Genomic DNA, 17,500 nt, shown 5'->3' on the forward strand with positions numbered 1-17,500 from the left:
CCCACCCCCCGCACCTGGAGTTTGTCTGTAGTGGTCCTCCAAATAGGACGAGGCATCCTGGAACTGTCGGGGAAGGGCTCAAGTACCAAGTACCTTTGTCCACCTAACTGGACATAAACTACCTGTCAAGGGAGCCACCTGCTGGGGAAATGAGACTTAACAGCTGTGTAGCCCTACCCCAGCCCTAAGTGTAAGAGCTTCAAAGAAGCTGATTAGTCATTACAAGTAAAATTTTTCAGTAAATTGGATGTGACCGTAAACAACAACAAAAGAAACCATGGTCCATATCTAACCCTGAAGCACATTAATTTCTCAGAACTGTTCACTGAGATTTGAACCCTAATATATGAATATTTTTTGTCCAGAGAAGAAAAGCAAACATGACAGTTTTTCTTGAGTGGTAATGTACCTGGGTCACAGATATCACCCGAGAACACTGTTCCAGAAATTCTAATATTATCCAGAAGGGCTGTGACATTGGCATCTAATAAGGGATGGGCCACAATGGAGAGGCGATGGGATGGAATAGAGACCAGTTCCTTTTAGCTTCCACTGCCTTTGGATTCTCGGCCCCTGGTTTGGGTCCGTGAAGTTAGGAAACACCTTGAGACATACTGCGTTTTTTACTTTCAGGACGAGGGACTATTTCATTCTCTCCCTTCCTCCTTCTGTTACAAAGCATGAAAACCTTACTCTGGGATTTTGAGTCAAGGTGGCTCAGTGGGTTCACACTTTGCCAGGCTCTTTGCTCCAGATATTTTACAGTGTTAGACATGAGGTGAAAACCAAAAAGTCTCCATCAGCCTCACAAGGGAGAGGCACACTGTCAGGGACCACAGACAAAGCGGAGACTTTTTGTGTGCACAGGGCGCTGAGCGCCACCCTGCGGTCATCTTCTGGGCCTCCCTCACCCCCTCAGCCTGGGTCCATATTCACCACCAGCAGGTGTTAAGATTCTTCCTACTTTGATCAGAATGCAGCTTTCTTTTATCTCTTTTTCTTATTGTCTTCAGTTAATTTCAGAGAGGAGCTGTGAGTAGAGATCTCCTCTCTCTGCCATCTTCAGAACTTTCCTGCCTTGCTTTTTTCCAAAGAGTATGGTCTGTAGGTGTTGAAAATGGCCCTGCACACAGTGACTTCCTGTGACCTCTGGAGGTGCTGTGAGAGATTAGAGAGTCAGGAAACAGCCCTGCTCTTCTGACTTCAACAAGCCCAAACCTTGGAGAGCTCTTGAGGTGCTTCTAGCTTCCCTGATGCTGTGCTAATTAAGTTTCTCAAAGAGGCAACACTTGCACTAGCAATCAGCCTCTAGTAGACTTGTATCCTCAAACACAACTGGAAAAAGGATTTGAATAAATTAGAATTTTGGTGATATGTCCTAGAATGCAGGAGAGTCTCATTTTCAAATACTGTCTTTGCTCCAATAAGGCATTTAAATATCTGAGAAGTATTTGTTTCAGCATCAAACTTCCCAGAAGCTACAGAGAGATCATGTCCCAGACCACATGTTCCTGTTTTTGTGAGAAAGCGTAGTCATCATTCTTCTCTCCAGTGAACAGTGTCTGAGCATGTATATACTTGGACTTGCCCATGAAGTCAAAATCCCAGCCCCCCAAGTTCTGCAGGATATTCTAGTGTTAGCACATGGAGCTTTGGTTTGAGTGAACTTCTTTAGAGGTGTGACATGCTTGGGATTACTCTTTAGGACTTAATAGGACTAAACATTGTTTATTTTAAATATTGGTTTATTTCCCCAGCACAATACAGAGGTGGTTTTCTCTTCCAACATTTTCACTTTCTCTGTCAGAGCAATCCTGGAGGGTTATTATTAGATTCTTTTTCTATCACCATGTCTGAGAACACCTTGAATTGATGGATTATAAATCCCTTCATGGGAAACCTAGCAATGCAGGTCTTTAAAATGAGGCTGAATCTTATCTAGCATGTATGTGAAGGAAGTCCAAATTCAGAATAATTAGCCCAGCTAATTTTTTTTAATTCTAAAATCTTTTTAAGCATTTAGTTAAATGCTTTTATTCCAAGCATCAATCTTTTGATTGATGCTTGGAACACAGGACAGTCTTTTGTTACTTACTAAGAATGTTCTAGTCTCAATATGAATTGACAAATTGTTTTAATGTACTATTTTTCAGCATACTTTGTGTTTTATGACTACCAGTTCATTAATTGCACCGAAAATCCAATAAGCTGAACATGGTGGAAGCGGGGACGTAAAACTTACAGCCTCGATGTGCTCTTGTCCTGTCTCTTGGCACCTATACTTCTCTCTCCTGCTGACAACATGGGCTTTGCTCAATTGTAGACTTAGAAAATTGTAAAGAAGTCCCTTCATGATTGAATTGTGTGCTATGATCAGATTTGGGTACACGCAGTCTGGTGCCGAGAATGACTTCTAAAGTGTCCCGTGTCCCTGCCACTATCCTGGTTCATATGACCTTCTTGGTGGTTCTAGAGCTACAGGATGGACCCTCAGAACTCCACATAAGCACCACCCAGGAGGAATGCAGGATATTCATGATGGCCCCTCTGCTTCCAGTATTGTGTGGAAGGGCCTAAGGAACCACTGGGGTTAGTGGTGACAAGCTCTGCAGTACTGTGGGAGGATTGACATCAGAACTTCCTTACTCTGGCACAAGGAATATACTTGTTTCTGTTTCTTTTCACTAGAATAAAGAAGATATTTACTTCATAGTCTTGAATAAAAAAGAAGGCTCAGGTCTGGGATTCAGTGTGACAGGAGGGACAGATGTGGAGCCAAAATCAATTGTGGTAAGTGACAATGTCGAGATGCTGTTGGAAGAGTCACTCCTGAAGCAGCCTCAGAATTTGATCAGGACAGAATTCATGTCAGTGGGTTCAAAGAATGCTGGTGTCTGTTCCCTGCCACCAAAACAAAAATAGAAAAGTGGGGAAAAAAGTAGTACATAACGTTATCATTGACAAAGAGACACAGTGTTTTTTTTTTTTTAACATCTTTATTGGAGTATAATTGCTTTACAATGGTGTGTTAGTTTCTGCTTTATAACAAAGTGAATCAGCTATGCATATACATATATCCCCATATCTCCCCCCTCTTGCATCTCTCTCCCACCCACCCTATCCCACCCCTCTTAGGTGGTCACAAAGCACCGAGCTGATGTCCCTGTGCTATGTGGCTGCTTCCCACTAGCTATTTATTTTACATTTGGTAGTGTATATATGTCCATGCTACTCTCTCACTTCATCCCAGCTTACCCTTCCCCCTCCTCGTGTCCTCAAGTCCATCTTCTAGTAGGTCTACATCTTTATTCCCGTCCTGCCCCTAGGTTCTTCATGACCTTTTCTTTTAGATTCCATATATATGTGTTAGCATACGGTATTTGATTTTCTCTTTCTGACTTAATTCACTCTGTATGACACACTCTAGGTCCATCCACCTCACTACAAATGACTCAGTTTCGTTTCTTTTTATGGCTGAGTAATATTCCATTGTACATATGTGCCACATCTTCTTTATCCATTCATCTGCTGATGGACACTTAGGTTGCTTCCATGTCCTGGCTATTGTAAATAGAGCTGCAATGAACATTGTGGTACGTGACTTTTTGAATTATGGTTTTCTCAGGGTACATGCCCAGTAGTGGGACTGCTCAGTCTTTTGGTAATTCTATTTTTAGTTCTTTAAGGAACCTCCATACTGTTCTCCGTAGTGGCTGTATCAATTTACATTCCCACCAGCAGTGCAAGAGGGTTCCCTTTTCTCCACACCCTCTCCAGCATTTATTGTTTGTAGATTTTTTGATGATGGCCATTCTGACTGGTGTGAGGTGATACCTCATTGTAGTTTTGATTTGCATTAAGAGACGCACTTTTAACACATAGCGAGTGACCTTTAAGATGATGATACATATAAACACAGTTGCCTATGTCCTCATATTCACCTAAACATTTTATTGGTTTAAGCATTGGAAGGACATTAGAACTAACGGACCAAAACTTGCATTTGCTTATAAATCACTTTTTTCTCAAGATCAAAAACTTAAAAATTTTATATCAAAGGCCTTTGAAATCACTAGGGAGGCCACCTTCCTTGGATGAAACCAGGTCCTGTTCATCTTTCTACTCTTATGGCCCCGTGGAGTGCCAGACACATTTGAGATGCTAGCAAGAATAGAGTAAAAATGTGTTGAGGTGCTGGTAGTGACATTTTTAATCCCATTCCTCACATGGAATGTTTTGTTTTTTTTGCGGTACACGAGCCTCTCACTGCTGTGGCCTCTCCCGTCGCGGAGCACAGGCTCCAGACGCGCAGGCTCAGCGGCCATGGCTCACGGGCCCAGCCGCTCCGCGGCATGTGGGATCTTCCCGGAGCGGGGCACGAACCCGCGTCCCCTGCCATCGGCAGGCGGACTCTCAACCACCGCGCCACCAGGGAAGGCCACACGGAATGTTTTTGATAAACCAAGTGTGTGTATGATTTAGAAAACTTGCCATTAGATAGTTCCTTTACTACAAATTTGCCCTTTTGCTTTTACTGGAGGTCATAAATGAGCTTGGCTTTTGTCCTCTCCTGTCCCAGATCCACAGGGTGTTTTCTCAGGGGGCAGCTTCTCAGGAAGGGACCATGAGCCGAGGGGATTTCCTTCTGTCAGTCAACGGCGCCTTATTGGCTGGCTTAGCCCACGGGGATGTCCTGAGGGTTCTGCACCAGGCACAGCTGTACAGAGATGTCCTCGTGGTCATCAAGAAAGGGAGTGACCGGCCCAGGCCCTCCATCAGGCAGGAGCCTCCCATGGCCAATGGGAGGGGCTTGCTGTCCAGAAAGCCCAGCCCCCTGGAGCCTGGAACAGGTAAGGTACCAGCAGGGGCCTGAGCTATTTGTAATGACTTTGCTGAGAATGGCACTGATTCCATGGAACAAATGAGAAACTCTTCTTGTCCAGATGCGTCCACGAGTGTTGGGGGTGTTCTCAGTCTTCCCTCTGCTCCGTCGTCTTGCTCTCATTCTTCTAGAAAGCTAAAGCCCTTCCCAGTACAGGGAAATACCTTATTTATCAGACCTTGTCATGCTCACCTTTGCCCTTGCACTGTCTCAACTGTTTGGTGGTTTTTTGTTTTTTTTCTTCTTTTTTTTTTGGGGGCCACGCGGCTTGTGGGATCCTAGTTCCCCGACCAGGGGTTGAACCCAGGCCCTGGCAGTGAAAGCGCTGAGTCTTAACCGCAGCCACGCCAGGGAATTCCGTTTGGTGTATTTTCGGTGGGATCCTGGAAACGCAACCTGTCAAAGGAAACCACTGGGCACTTAGTCCTAACATCTTTCAGAGTTTTTAAGACTCAGGAACTCAGATATGGAAGGCTATCCTGAAATGGATAATCATTAAGTGTTCCTGTGGCACCTTCAGGGCATCTGGCCTGGAACCAACCTCTACAAAGTTATCAGATTGCAAAAAGCACATTCGGGGCTTCAACTTATTTCTTCATATTTCTATTCCTTCAGATCCCCCTGCCTGGGGCTCTAGCAGAGCCTACGCAATTATGCCTTAACATGCACTGAAAGCAGCCCACTTGGGGCTTGGTGCAGTAGGCTTGATGTTAGAGGCACCTGGGAAGCTTTTAAAAATCCTGATCCCCAGGAAATCCCCCAGCTCAATGAAGTCAAACTCTGAGGGGTGTGGGTGGTGGGATGGGGGGACCAGCATCCACGTCTTCTTAAGGTTCCCCATTCAAAGGCAGTGATTCTGGCTTGGCCTCAACCCCAAGTGGACAGTTTAATCTGTTTGTGGTCCTTCCCCTGCCTCCCAAGCAATTAAGTGCCCTTTCCACTCGATTCAGACATCCTTCACTGATACAGCAAGCAAGTAAGGGAAACAAAAGGCAAGTTTACAATCCCTACTCAGACGCCCAAGATAGACCCCAGCCCAGCCTCTCCACACTAGCACACAGAGTAGGCACAGGCTGGTTGCTACGAAGCGGGCGTCACCAAGGAAACGCTCTCCCCACAGTGCAGCCAGGAGATGGCAATGAAGGCAGCTAGTGTGTGATGCAGACGGCCAGCCAGAGGCAGGGGGACCCCTCACAGGAGCAGAAGGGGAAGGAAGGACGCTCCATGTCTCGTGTGAGGCCTGGCATTTGGGTGTTGCAGGTTGTCAGTACCAGGCTGTGATGCTCTGCTGCCGTCGGCTGCCAAGGTTGGCAGGAAATCAAATCTGATTCCCCAAGCGCGACTTCAGTCTTCACTGAGATGTGCACCGACTATCTGGGGTTGACAAGAGCAGTTTGGCTTCCGGGGATTTCTGCTTGGGCATAAATGCCTTCTCTGTGCTTGCAGAAAGTGCTTAGGGGGGCAAGGGACAGCAGGAACACAGCTCTAGATTTGGGAGAGCAACCCTGAAGTTGGTCTCAGACGTCGTTATCAGCACTTCAAGGTGGACGGGACTCGAGGGTGCCTGGGGAACACACTTGGGGGCACCGGGCAGGAGGGGCTGCGGTTCCCTGTCATCATCATCCTTACGAACACTGTCGCTGCAGGGAGAAGCACAGGTGCACACGAGGCTCTGTGTGTTGAAGTGCTGAAGACCTCGGCTGGGCTGGGACTGAGTCTGGATGGAGGGAAATCGTCTATGTCTGGAGATGGGCCCCTGTTCATTAAAAGAGTGTACAAAGGTAATGTTCTAGAAACCCCAATCTGCTGCCTAGTACCAGTTCTCTCTCTGTGTATGTCCGTGCCTTCCATTTGGAAATCAAATTTGTTTTAAAAAATCTGCAGTGTGTTTAATGCTCTGTGACATACAGGGTTTACTGTGTGTCAGCCCTGTTGTGGGCATTTTACACGTTTTAACTCATGTCATCCACATGACAGTTCTATAGGATGGGTACTATTATTATCATCCCTGTCTTACAAGAGAAGAAACTGAGCCACAGGGGAGTTATGCAGGCACCTAAGGTCACACAGATTAAGTGGCAGAATCAGGCTTGAACCCAGGCTCCGGAGACTGTGCCCCCAACCTCAGTACTGTATCCCCTAACTCCATGCTCCTGTCTTCGTGTTCTTACTTACGATTAGCTGTTATGGATGTGAACACAGCAAGCTAAGTAATGCCATCAGAATTGCCAGTCAGGGGTACTTAACATTGGTCAAGGTCATATTCACTTAAAATTGCAAATACTGGATTTCAAGAAAGTAATATGGGAGCAGTAGATATCACTGAAATAGTTGGTAGATATGAGGTCTCTTCATGAACTTAAATAATGCATTTTATGATCTTGGACCGTTCTCAAAATTATCTCTTCAGGTCCCTAAGCTGAGCAATTATATTATACTAATGATATATTTATATATATACATACATGCTGATTATCCTATTGTATGTAATATTTTATTATACTATAATATTGTTTCATATATTCAATGTATATTTATAATATTGTTAGTATTAAAACATATACATATATACTGATATTGTTAATATAATTCAGCTGAGGAGATTTTTGGGAACTGTCCAATATCATAAAATGAATTATTCAAGTGTATAAAGAGATTTCGTATCTGCCAACTAGTCCAATGATATCTACGGCTCCCGTCTACTTTCTTCCAGTCTAGCACACACTCTAACTGTAAATGGGTGGCAGCCAGAAACAGGCTGTTTGCTCACGGTCCCTGGGGCAAGCAGAGGACAGGCACAAATCAGGAGCCAGGCCTCTGCTGTGTGTGATATCTGGACTCACGGTACCAGGGTAAAGGGAAAACCCTATACATGTTAACTGGACAGCAGTAGAACACAGAAAGCCAAGTTAAGGCAAGCATGAAACTGTTTGACTATAAGAGCACTCTTAAGAGCTCTAAAACAAAGTGTACAAAGTACATGACGAAACTGCCAACAGACACAATAAACAAGAAAGTCCATTAAAAAATTAAGGCAGGAATATTAGCCATGAAACAAGACAAGAGGGTATTCAAAAGAAACAGGCAGATATGTTAAAACAGACACACACAGAGAAGCCCATTAGCAAAAAGGCAGTCAAATATATTTTTAAATTAATAAATAGAATTTAAAAGTATACTAAATCCTTACAAAGAGAGAATTTATAAAAATCAAGAAAGAAGAAACCATAAAAACTGCAGCACAAGGGAAAAAAGAGATAAAAATTACAAAAGGGTGATGAGCAATGAGGAGGACATATTGAGGAGTGCCAGAAAAAGAAAGAAAAAAAAAGAACGCGAGAAAGGAACTATTTGGAGAAGTCATGACTATTGAGAAACAATAGGAGTATTCAGGCTGAAAATTCTCATCAAGGGCAAAACAGGATGAATTTTATAGAAACCCAGACCTTGATGTATCACAATCAAGTTTCAAAATATAAAGAACTTAAAAAGCACACAGAAAATGTGCAGCTTGCTCACAAAGGCAGTACGATCAGACTGGCAGCATGAATGCCGGGAAACAGAATAACCTTCAGAGGACTGAGCCTACAACAGCAAGATGGAGGTGTTTAGGACACACAGTGAAAGGTGCCGGAGTCACCGCCACTGTGATCAGTCACAGGACACGCAGCCTCTGCAGGCCAAGAAGCTCACAGCTTAAAAAGGATTTTCTGGCCTGTGAGCCAAACAAACCAGAAACTGAAGGTGGCTAAAGCAGCAGCCCAGGTGGAGACTGGGAGGCCAGGTCCGGAATCCCATGGAATCTGCAGCACTGAAGTGGAGAAGCAGCCCCAGGGGAGATAAGCATCCCCCAGATCTCCTTCCAGCAGAGCAAGGACAGTGTCCTGGGTAACTTCCTGGCCTTTGTCTCTAGCATCTGGCTAGAAATCCATGAAACTATATAAATGGATAGAGAGGAGGAATTGCTACAGAGAAGCACCTGTTCCACAGAGGAGCATTTCCAGTGCCCTTGTGTGCAGGCCTGCAGATTGACTCTTGGGAAAAGGCATTCAAGGCTTTCTGAATATTATACAGATCCCTCCCCTTCACTCTTTTTGGAGACTGGTAAATCTACTTTCTTTGTAGAGGCTTAGAGCTCTGCCCAAAGATTTCATCATCTTACCTTTATTTCATACTTACAAATTTAAGTACAGGTACAGGTTTTCTGTTTATCTTGGTTTCCTGTGCCTTTTAGCTCAAACACCAAAAGCAGTATAGCAATCTTCAATTTCTTGCATCAATCTAATACAAAAAAATTCTTTGAATAATAAGTGAATTAAATACATTTCCCTAAAGCTATCTGGAAGGTCAGGGATTTTACTGATGAAAAATGCAGTAGACAGTTATTTGTAAACTCTTGTGTGAAGCGGCAGCCATCCGGGTAGAACAGTGTCACTACTAATATCTGGGCTGCTTTGTAAAAAAATGTTTAACACTTTAAAAATGTTTTGTTTTGTTTTTTATTTTTTTTTTTACTATGTTTGGGCTGCTTTTAAGATGTTTTTGTATTCAACATTTTACCAGGAATATCAGTTAATACAATAAGATAAGAAAAAGATAAGAGGTATAAAGATTGGAAATACAGGAATACAATTCATCATTATTGGCAAATTGTACGTTCTTCCTGACTGAAAAAATCTGAGAATCAAATGTGAAGCCAATATAAATAGCTCACCAAGATCGCTGAATTCACAATCAACATACAAAAAAAAAAAAAAAATCAATAGAATTTCCTATATATCAGCAATAACCATTATTTTAAAACCCTATAGGGAGCATCCTATAACACAATACACGTCATGAAGGAATATATATATATATATATATATATATATGTAAAATGTTTAACTTCTATATGGCAAAAAATTTCACAAAAACACATCGTGAAAGAATACATATGTAAAATGTTTAACTTCTATATGGCAAAAAATTATATCATAAACAAATAAAATCGAAGTGACTGACTAGAAGATATTTACAATGTATTTAATCAACAAAAGGCTAATTCCAGGATATATAAAGAACTATAATTCAGTAAGAAAAATACATGGGACTTCCCTGGAGGTCCAGTGGTTAGGACTCCACGCTTCCACTGCAGGGGGCACGGGTTCAATCCCTGGTCAGTGAACTAAGATCCCACAAGCCACACAGCATGGCTGAGAAAAAAAGAAAAATACTAAATAAAGAGAAAATCTGGGTAAAGGAAATGAATAGAAAATAGAAAAAGTTAAAACCTAAATGGTCAAGAAATATAGGGAAGGTCACTCCAACTTATATTAGTTATTGGGTGAAAATTATAACTATTAGGAATCATCTTTTTAAAATCAGGCTGGCCATAAATAAGAAATCTCATGATATGATGTGTTGGCAAGATGCAGGGAAAGAAGAACACTCATACTTTCTGGCAGAAGTATAAACAATCGTTCTTCTCTGGGGAAGAATTTAGCAGTGCTTGCTAAAATGGAAGCTATAAAACAGTTTAAATTTCTATCTGTAGCAAAATGATGAGTAAAATGTATCACATCCATAAAAGGGAAAACTGTATATAGCAATTCAAGAAGCAAGTTAGAGCTATATCCATTAACCGGGACCAGTTCAAAAACAGGGCTGAACGGGGGAAAAAAGGCTAAACGCAGATTCAGTACTGTATGATACCAATTCTCAGTAACGACCGTAAGGAACCTAAGAGTGTGTCACAGGAAAACTATGCAAGACCTTTTTGGAAAAAAGATAAAAGTGTTCTAAATTTTTCTTAAAACCTCAATAAATGGAGAGAGACATAGCCTGATCAAATTAGTTAGGATTCTCCTTGGCCCCATGTAATAGAAAACCCAAAATAACAATGGTTTAAAGAAAAGTTTATTTCTCTCTCGTGTATAAGAAGTCCAAAAGTTGGCACTACCTTTGGTCTGAACAGTACTGAGTGGTTCATCAAGGACTTTCATCTGCTTCATCTCATTAGATCCCTGTAATAACCTAGTGAGGGAACAAGACAGGCTAACACCATTTTGCAGATGAGAAAACTGAGGTTTCGGGAAACCTGTAACTTGCTTGAAGTCGCATACTTGAGCCCAAGCCAGTCTGACTGCCTGCAGGTATTCAACGTGCTTTCCCCTAACTCACAGCCTCCTGTTTGGGTTGGTTGGAAGCCCACGTCCTCAGACCAGATGAACACTCAGAAAATTCTTTTCGTTTCACATAATCTGCTTCAGGCCTTTAGGTAATACTCCTAGAACGGGAAATATGCTAACGCAGTATAACTGGGCATGTCAGACAACAGTGCTTTGGTACTTCCAAAAATGTGTATCTTGAGAAAGCAATGACGGGGACTAAATCAGTCTCTCTGCTCCCACTGTAGGACTGGTAACGGTGAAGGCTCACCTCTTTTCCGATGACAGCATCTGCCTCTGTCATTAACAACATCAAATGTTTTTGTCCTTGAGTGGATTGCATTTGAACTCACTTTCTTCCAGCTATATTTTTTTATTTTGTCAATCTTTATAATCAACTATAATTACATGTGTATTGATATCAAATAATATTTAACAGTGATTTTCGGGAATTTAGAACGAAGTAGATTTATCTCCTCAGTGTTTTGAGATCTAATTAAAGATTTCTGAGGAAATTATTTTCAAACTTGGGAATTTTTCTCTTTTAATGTCCTTTCTTCCGTAAGATGAAAAGATGCCTGCACGGCCAGTGTGCATTTCTTCAATACGATTGTTTTAGATGTGCATGTGCAAGGAAGTAAATAGAAAAGGGCGTAAACTTGTGTTTTTTCCAAAGCTCATAATCTTGCTCTAATGTACCCAGAGCTGTAGTGTAGAAATCTGTTAAATTTTGTGTAAGTGATAATTTAAGTAATCTCCTCAGTCATTGCTGAGCAGGTAATCACATTCTCAGCATGTGGATATATCAGACTATACTGGTTAATGAGTAGAAGTTGAACTTGCTTTATTGGTCATTTGGATTTTTTTGGTGTGTTCTTTATTGATTTGGAGTTCTTTAGCTTGGCTAGATATTAACTCTAATGTTTCATTTTATTTGTTGACTAAATACAATGAAAATATCTTCCTGTAGTCAGTTGCTTATGTTTCGGGGAAAGAAGGGTTACAGATTTGAATTTTTTATGTAGTCAAATTTCTTTTTTTGAGTATTTGCTTTGTGCGTCTTGTTTAAAGAAAATTTCCCTCTCCGAAGAATATAGGCACATGGTTTAGAGATATTTCTCACTTAAGTTTTTCATTTACCTGGAATTTATTCTGGATATTACGAAAGTACCAAACTATTATTCTGTATTTATTCTCTCAGGTGGTGCAGCTGAGCAAGCTGGAACAATAGAAGCTGGAGATGAAATTCTTGCCATTAACGGGAAATCCCTGGTTGGGCTCATGCACTTCGATGCCTGGAATATTATGAAGTCTGTCCCAGAGGGACCTGTGCAGTTAGTAATTAGAAAGCACAGGAATTCTTCATGCAACAAGCACTGGTAGTGACACTAATTGCGCTTGTTACATTTTTTATTAATCAGAATCTCCTTTTCTCAGTTCCCTTCTTTCTTTAGCAAATCAGAATGACTTCTTTAAACAATGGGTTCCTGAAACAACACAGAAGCACTGGTGTGGCAAGGACGATAAAACAAACAACTCTCCAGTTTTTTACTTACACATGAAGCAGCAGCAATGGAGCGGAACTCAGAAACCTTCTGCCTGGATCACCTAGGCCAGGAGGGTTCATTCTGTTCCAGTGCCTGTCCCCTGACACCTTCTATGTTTCCTGGTGGGGACACAAGATGCGGCATGCCCTTCTTCACTTGAAACATTTAGTGAGACCTCCGCATCCTTCTAGCCACCTCTCCCAACACACTCAATCCTGGCAACTAGGGAGGCTAACAAAGTCTGAGGGGCAACACAAGTGTCACAACTAAAAAGGACTATAGTTTTATATAATTTTGTAAGTAAGTAAGTAAATGACAGAATGCTTTTAGGCACATTCAGTGGAAGGAGCGGTAGGGTCTGTATGTTATCCTGAAAAGAAAATGAGACTTGAAAAAAGAAAATCAATTATGACCTAATGGTTAGACTGAGCTCAGGAATTATCCAAAAATGAAAAAGCAAAATACAGAAAGTGGTATTTTTAGTGAGTGTAATGTGCAACGTATGGCTGCATAGTTTAACTAACTTGGTGGTCATGGATCACCGTGAAGTGTTGATCATGACCTAAAAGTGTACGTCGTAAGGCAATTTTACGGGAATGCAGTTCTGATAAACTGTACTAAATAGCTGTGAACTTTGCTGCCTAGAATGAGCAGACAGTTCCAGCTCTGCAAGCACCTTGCATCTACTTTGAAACTTGTCTTGAATACATATTTGAATTCAAGACTGGTCAACAAAAGAGCAGGCAAAAATATCATTGTCACTGAGTTTCCATTTCTATATTTTATAGATCCAACCACTAATTTAAAGTTTCAGAAAGCAATTATCTTTTTAGTGTCCTTGGATTTATAATCCCAATAGAGGAACTTAAAATAATCCTTTTAGGGGACTTTCTTTTCTTTGGCTGATTTTTTTTTCCCCCTTTCTCTTCTCAACAAGCTTAAGAAATGTAACATTTCTAAGCACTGGATCTATTTTCCTGACCTGGGTGTAATGGCATAGCTCTGCAGTGACTGAAGTTTTTGCTCTTTTTGTTTTCCTGTTTTGCAAATTCTTCCTTTTGCCAAAAATGTTTCCCAGCAGAACACTGCTGTGACTCACGCTTGCTTGTGACACTCGTCCCAGCTGCCCTCCTGAAGCACAAGCTTCTTCTTAGTAACTGTTCCCATTCCACGTGCTGTTCCTCGTCACAAAACTGGCTCTTCTCCCTCGTACTGTACCTTCTTTTCTTAAGACCCAAATCCTCATCAGCTTCATTTACCAAAACATAGTAAGAAGGTGGAAAACGAGGGTGAGTCAGTCTTTCAAGGTAAAGGAGCAGAACTGCGTAGTTACAAGCCACATCCTCGGTGGTGCAGGCCAGCTGAGTCCTGGGAATACGGGTGAGGTTGCATACCTGCGTGCATGGTGACGCTAAGGTTTTATGTCGGCGATTTCTTTAATTAACCTATTTCTGAGTGACTAATCCCAGTAAACCTCTGTGGAGCTGGCCCAGAGAGGTTCTCAGATGGGAGTGAAATATCTGGCTGGTGTGAGCCAAGATTTCTCATTTTTAAACAGGTTATACAAAAGAGAATGTAGTTCAGGAGTTAGCTAGAAAGACCTGATTAATTTAGCTTCTACTTTTCACTATTACAGTTCCAAGTAGGATACTATAGGAAGTCAGTGCAAGGTGCATGCTAGATTGTTTTTAAGTCTCTGGGGTCAGCTTTGTGGCTTCTGCTTTCTTGCCTAAATGATGAGAGACTCTTTGAAGTCAACACTGAAAACGATTTTTTGCCTCCACTCTTCCAGCTGTGCCTACATAGAAATGCACAGTCCTGTGTGACAGATAGGAGTTTCTGAAGCAGCGGAATGGTCTCCTTCTAAGAGGTCCTAATCCTCTTATCTGAAGAGTGCAAGGGTAGCCCTCTGGGTCACTGAACTATATTCAAGTCATCAGCCGTTTCCAGTGGACCTTGCCAGAAGGGTTCCCTTGGAATCTGACAATTGGAATTTAAGGGAGGAAGCAAAAGCTAAACTTTGACCCTAAGATAGAAAGCTATTTATTTGTCGTCAGTGTTCAAGGCATGACTAGTATTTCTAATTACTCTAATAAACTCCCAAACTTCCTGACATGAACACTCATGGTATTGTCCTACTAAAACTTGCATTGTTTTGGTTTTTTAACTGGTCCTTCATCCACAATAAGCTATGATGGTAACTGTGTCATAACATGTAAATCGTAGTTGCAAGGATGTACCGTGACGGTTGAAGTAGGCCGGGTTTCATTGCGAGCGTCCCATACGCAGCTCATTTAATTTTAGGGTTGACTTTTAGTTGGCACCACACCTGTTGTATGATATTATACATTATCCTTTATTTATGTAAGATAAAATGCCTTATATATTATTAAAGAGTAAGTGCAATAATATGAAATAGCCTGTACATTTTTAAAATGTTGTCGCCAAGTTATGTAAATCCACGTCTCTATAAACAACCTTTTTTAAGTAATTTTAAAAAAATAAACACTGTTTACTACTTGTTTTTTTGTTTGTTCACTTCTGCATCTATAGAAAAACCTTTTAAACCATCAAGCTAAGAAATGGTGATTACCTAAATGGGTGAGAGGGGCAAAGGCAAAAGAAGGCAAGTCAACCACACTTCTTCCATGGCCACACCCAGGATCTGACGCAATCCAAACCCATTCCCCCTCTGAGATCTTGAAATCAGACATCTCATGCCTTTACAACCTCCCGACCTTCCGGAGCTTACTCCCCTTCCCCCTGGTTCTGCTTCAGTTTCAACAGGCCCTCCAATCCCTAGGCAACTGGTACTTTTCTCCGCTTCAGAATCCCCACCCGTGTTTCTTTCCCTTCTCTATTTAGACTAGACCCCACGGTAGAGGACAGCAATGGCCCTCCAGCCCAGAGGCGCACAGCTCCCTCGCCCCGTCTAATCCAGGATCCTTCCAACCAGCCAGCCTCTTGGTGCCCACATGCCTATTCCTAAAGAAAAAGCTCACAACTACACATAGTGATTTGCTATAAATTCATGGCTTCCGACCTCAACTGGACTCTGGATGCTACTTGGCAATTGTTTCCTTGCCAGTTTTTTCTCTCATTCTTCACAATGAATACATTCTTCATTTTTCCTAAAATCCCTACCCATTCACCACTCCTTCCCCCACAAATACTTGGATAATCTGGGATCTTATTTCACAGAGTGAAATAAAAAGCATCTGCTTTATTTTAGGCTGTTTTGGTTTTCAGATGCAGACGCCAAACTAGAGTGGCCCAAGGGAAGAAGGCAAGACGGCATCTCACAGAAATCCCAGAATAGAACTCAGCATATGACCGGGCCTCAGCGACGGGAGGAACTCGGGGGCTCATGGGTTGTCACTCAGTGCCCTCCACTGCTGTTTGTGGGTCTGTTTCTGCAGACCCGCTTCTCCTCCCTCCACTAGCTGGCAGCCTTATCCCCAATTCCTCACACCTTTTCTTTACTTAGAAACCGATGAATGCTATTTTGCTATAATTTTAGCCCCACTCTATATCACAGGATTTCTCTGGACATACAGGCTGCTGCCTGCCTGATTTTCCATATATCCTCCAAAAATTAAGATTCTGATTGGCTCAGTCCACTGCTACACTTGGGCAGAACTCTTTCCTGGGGGAGAGTTTTAATACACTATAGAAATAGCCACAGGGACTTCCCTGGTGGCACAGTGGTCCCCAATGCAGGGGACACAGGTTCGAGCCCTGGTCCAGAAGATCCCACATGCCGCGGAGCAACTAAGTCTGTGCGCCACAACTACTGAGCATGTGCTCTAGAGCCCGTGAGCCACAACTACTGAGCCCACGTGCTGCAACTACGGAAGCCCATGGGCCTAGAGCCCGTGCTCCGCAACAAGAGAAGCCACCGCAATGAGAAGCCTGCGCACAACGAAGAGCAGCCCCCACTTGCCGCGACTAGAGAAAGCCCGCATGCAGCAACAAAGACCCAACGCAGCCAAAAATAAATAAATAAATTTAAAAACAAAAAAAGAAATAGCCACAAATCCATTCTATGAATGTTGAAGGCTACATACCATGTACAATAAATGAAACCTGAGACCAAACTGAAGGAGAACAATGAAATGGGATACAATTCTCTCTGAATGTGAGAAAGCAAAGATGGTATGAGAGTTATGAAGAGTATCAGAATGTCACCAAAACCCTTAACTTGAAGAAAGGGAATTACAGAAGGTGAGCCCCAGAAAAAGCAGGAAGCACCCAGAATCAGAGCCATTTCCACTCCTCAGAATGGTAGAGAAGGTGAAGTTAAAGGGGAGGCTCATTTTGATTTTCCCAGGCACCTGGCCGGCCTCAGCAGGTCAGAGGAGTAGCAGGGAAGGAATGGTCTGATCTGAGGGGAGTCCCTACCACGTACGTTTCTGAAACGAAAGGGCTCAACTGATCCATTCAGAGACCAGCAGCCTCTGCTCACCCAACCCCGTAAAAGCCACACCAAGCACCGATCACAGCCTTCTTCTCGATCCCCCCAGCGCAGCTGAGTAGATCTGAATAAAGATTAAAATCAACTGGTATCCAACTTTCCTCTCTCATTCTAAGGGAGGAGCTGAATGATGCTTAAACACAGAGCTCTGAAGTATCCATTACTGACCAAATGGCAGGCTTCAGTAGAACCCCACCTTCCCCATTAAACAGGCTCGGCAAGGGCCCTTCTCGTGAATACCAAGCTGGGAAAGGTGGGGGGAGGGTGTTGAAACATAGTATGCAAAACGCAGGAAAAAAAAAATAATTTGGACAACTACCTTAGGAATCAAAAGAAAATTATAAACACAAACTGCTTCATATTCTCAGTGCACTCAAAGAGAATGTGGCTTCTAAGAAGCACAAGATCAAAGAAGAGATAAGAAAATCAGATGAGATTAATGTGGATC

The 17,500-nt window shown here is 42.4% G+C and overlaps 1 protein-coding gene across 7 annotated transcripts in view; it reads left to right on the top strand.

Moving 5' to 3' along the window:
* PDZD2 (PDZ domain containing 2) overlaps positions 1 to 15,101 on the top strand; it is a 377,353-nt gene extending 362,252 nt beyond the window's left edge. For all 7 annotated transcript variants that reach the window (XM_079916132.1, XM_079916129.1, XM_079916131.1 and 4 more), the window contains 4 exons: positions 2,689 to 2,790; positions 4,580 to 4,850; positions 6,529 to 6,663; positions 12,233 to 15,101. In XM_079916132.1, the coding sequence (XP_079772258.1) occupies positions 2,689 to 2,790; positions 4,580 to 4,850; positions 6,529 to 6,663; positions 12,233 to 12,414 (690 nt within the window). In that variant the 3' untranslated portion in view covers positions 12,415 to 15,101. The remainder of the gene's footprint in view (positions 1 to 2,688; positions 2,791 to 4,579; positions 4,851 to 6,528; positions 6,664 to 12,232) is intronic.
* Positions 15,102 to 17,500: the final 2,399 nt, after the last annotated feature.

Source organism: Stenella coeruleoalba (assembly GCF_951394435.1).
Source record: "Stenella coeruleoalba genome assembly, chromosome: 3".
Taxonomy (NCBI): domain Eukaryota; kingdom Metazoa; phylum Chordata; class Mammalia; order Artiodactyla; family Delphinidae; genus Stenella; species Stenella coeruleoalba.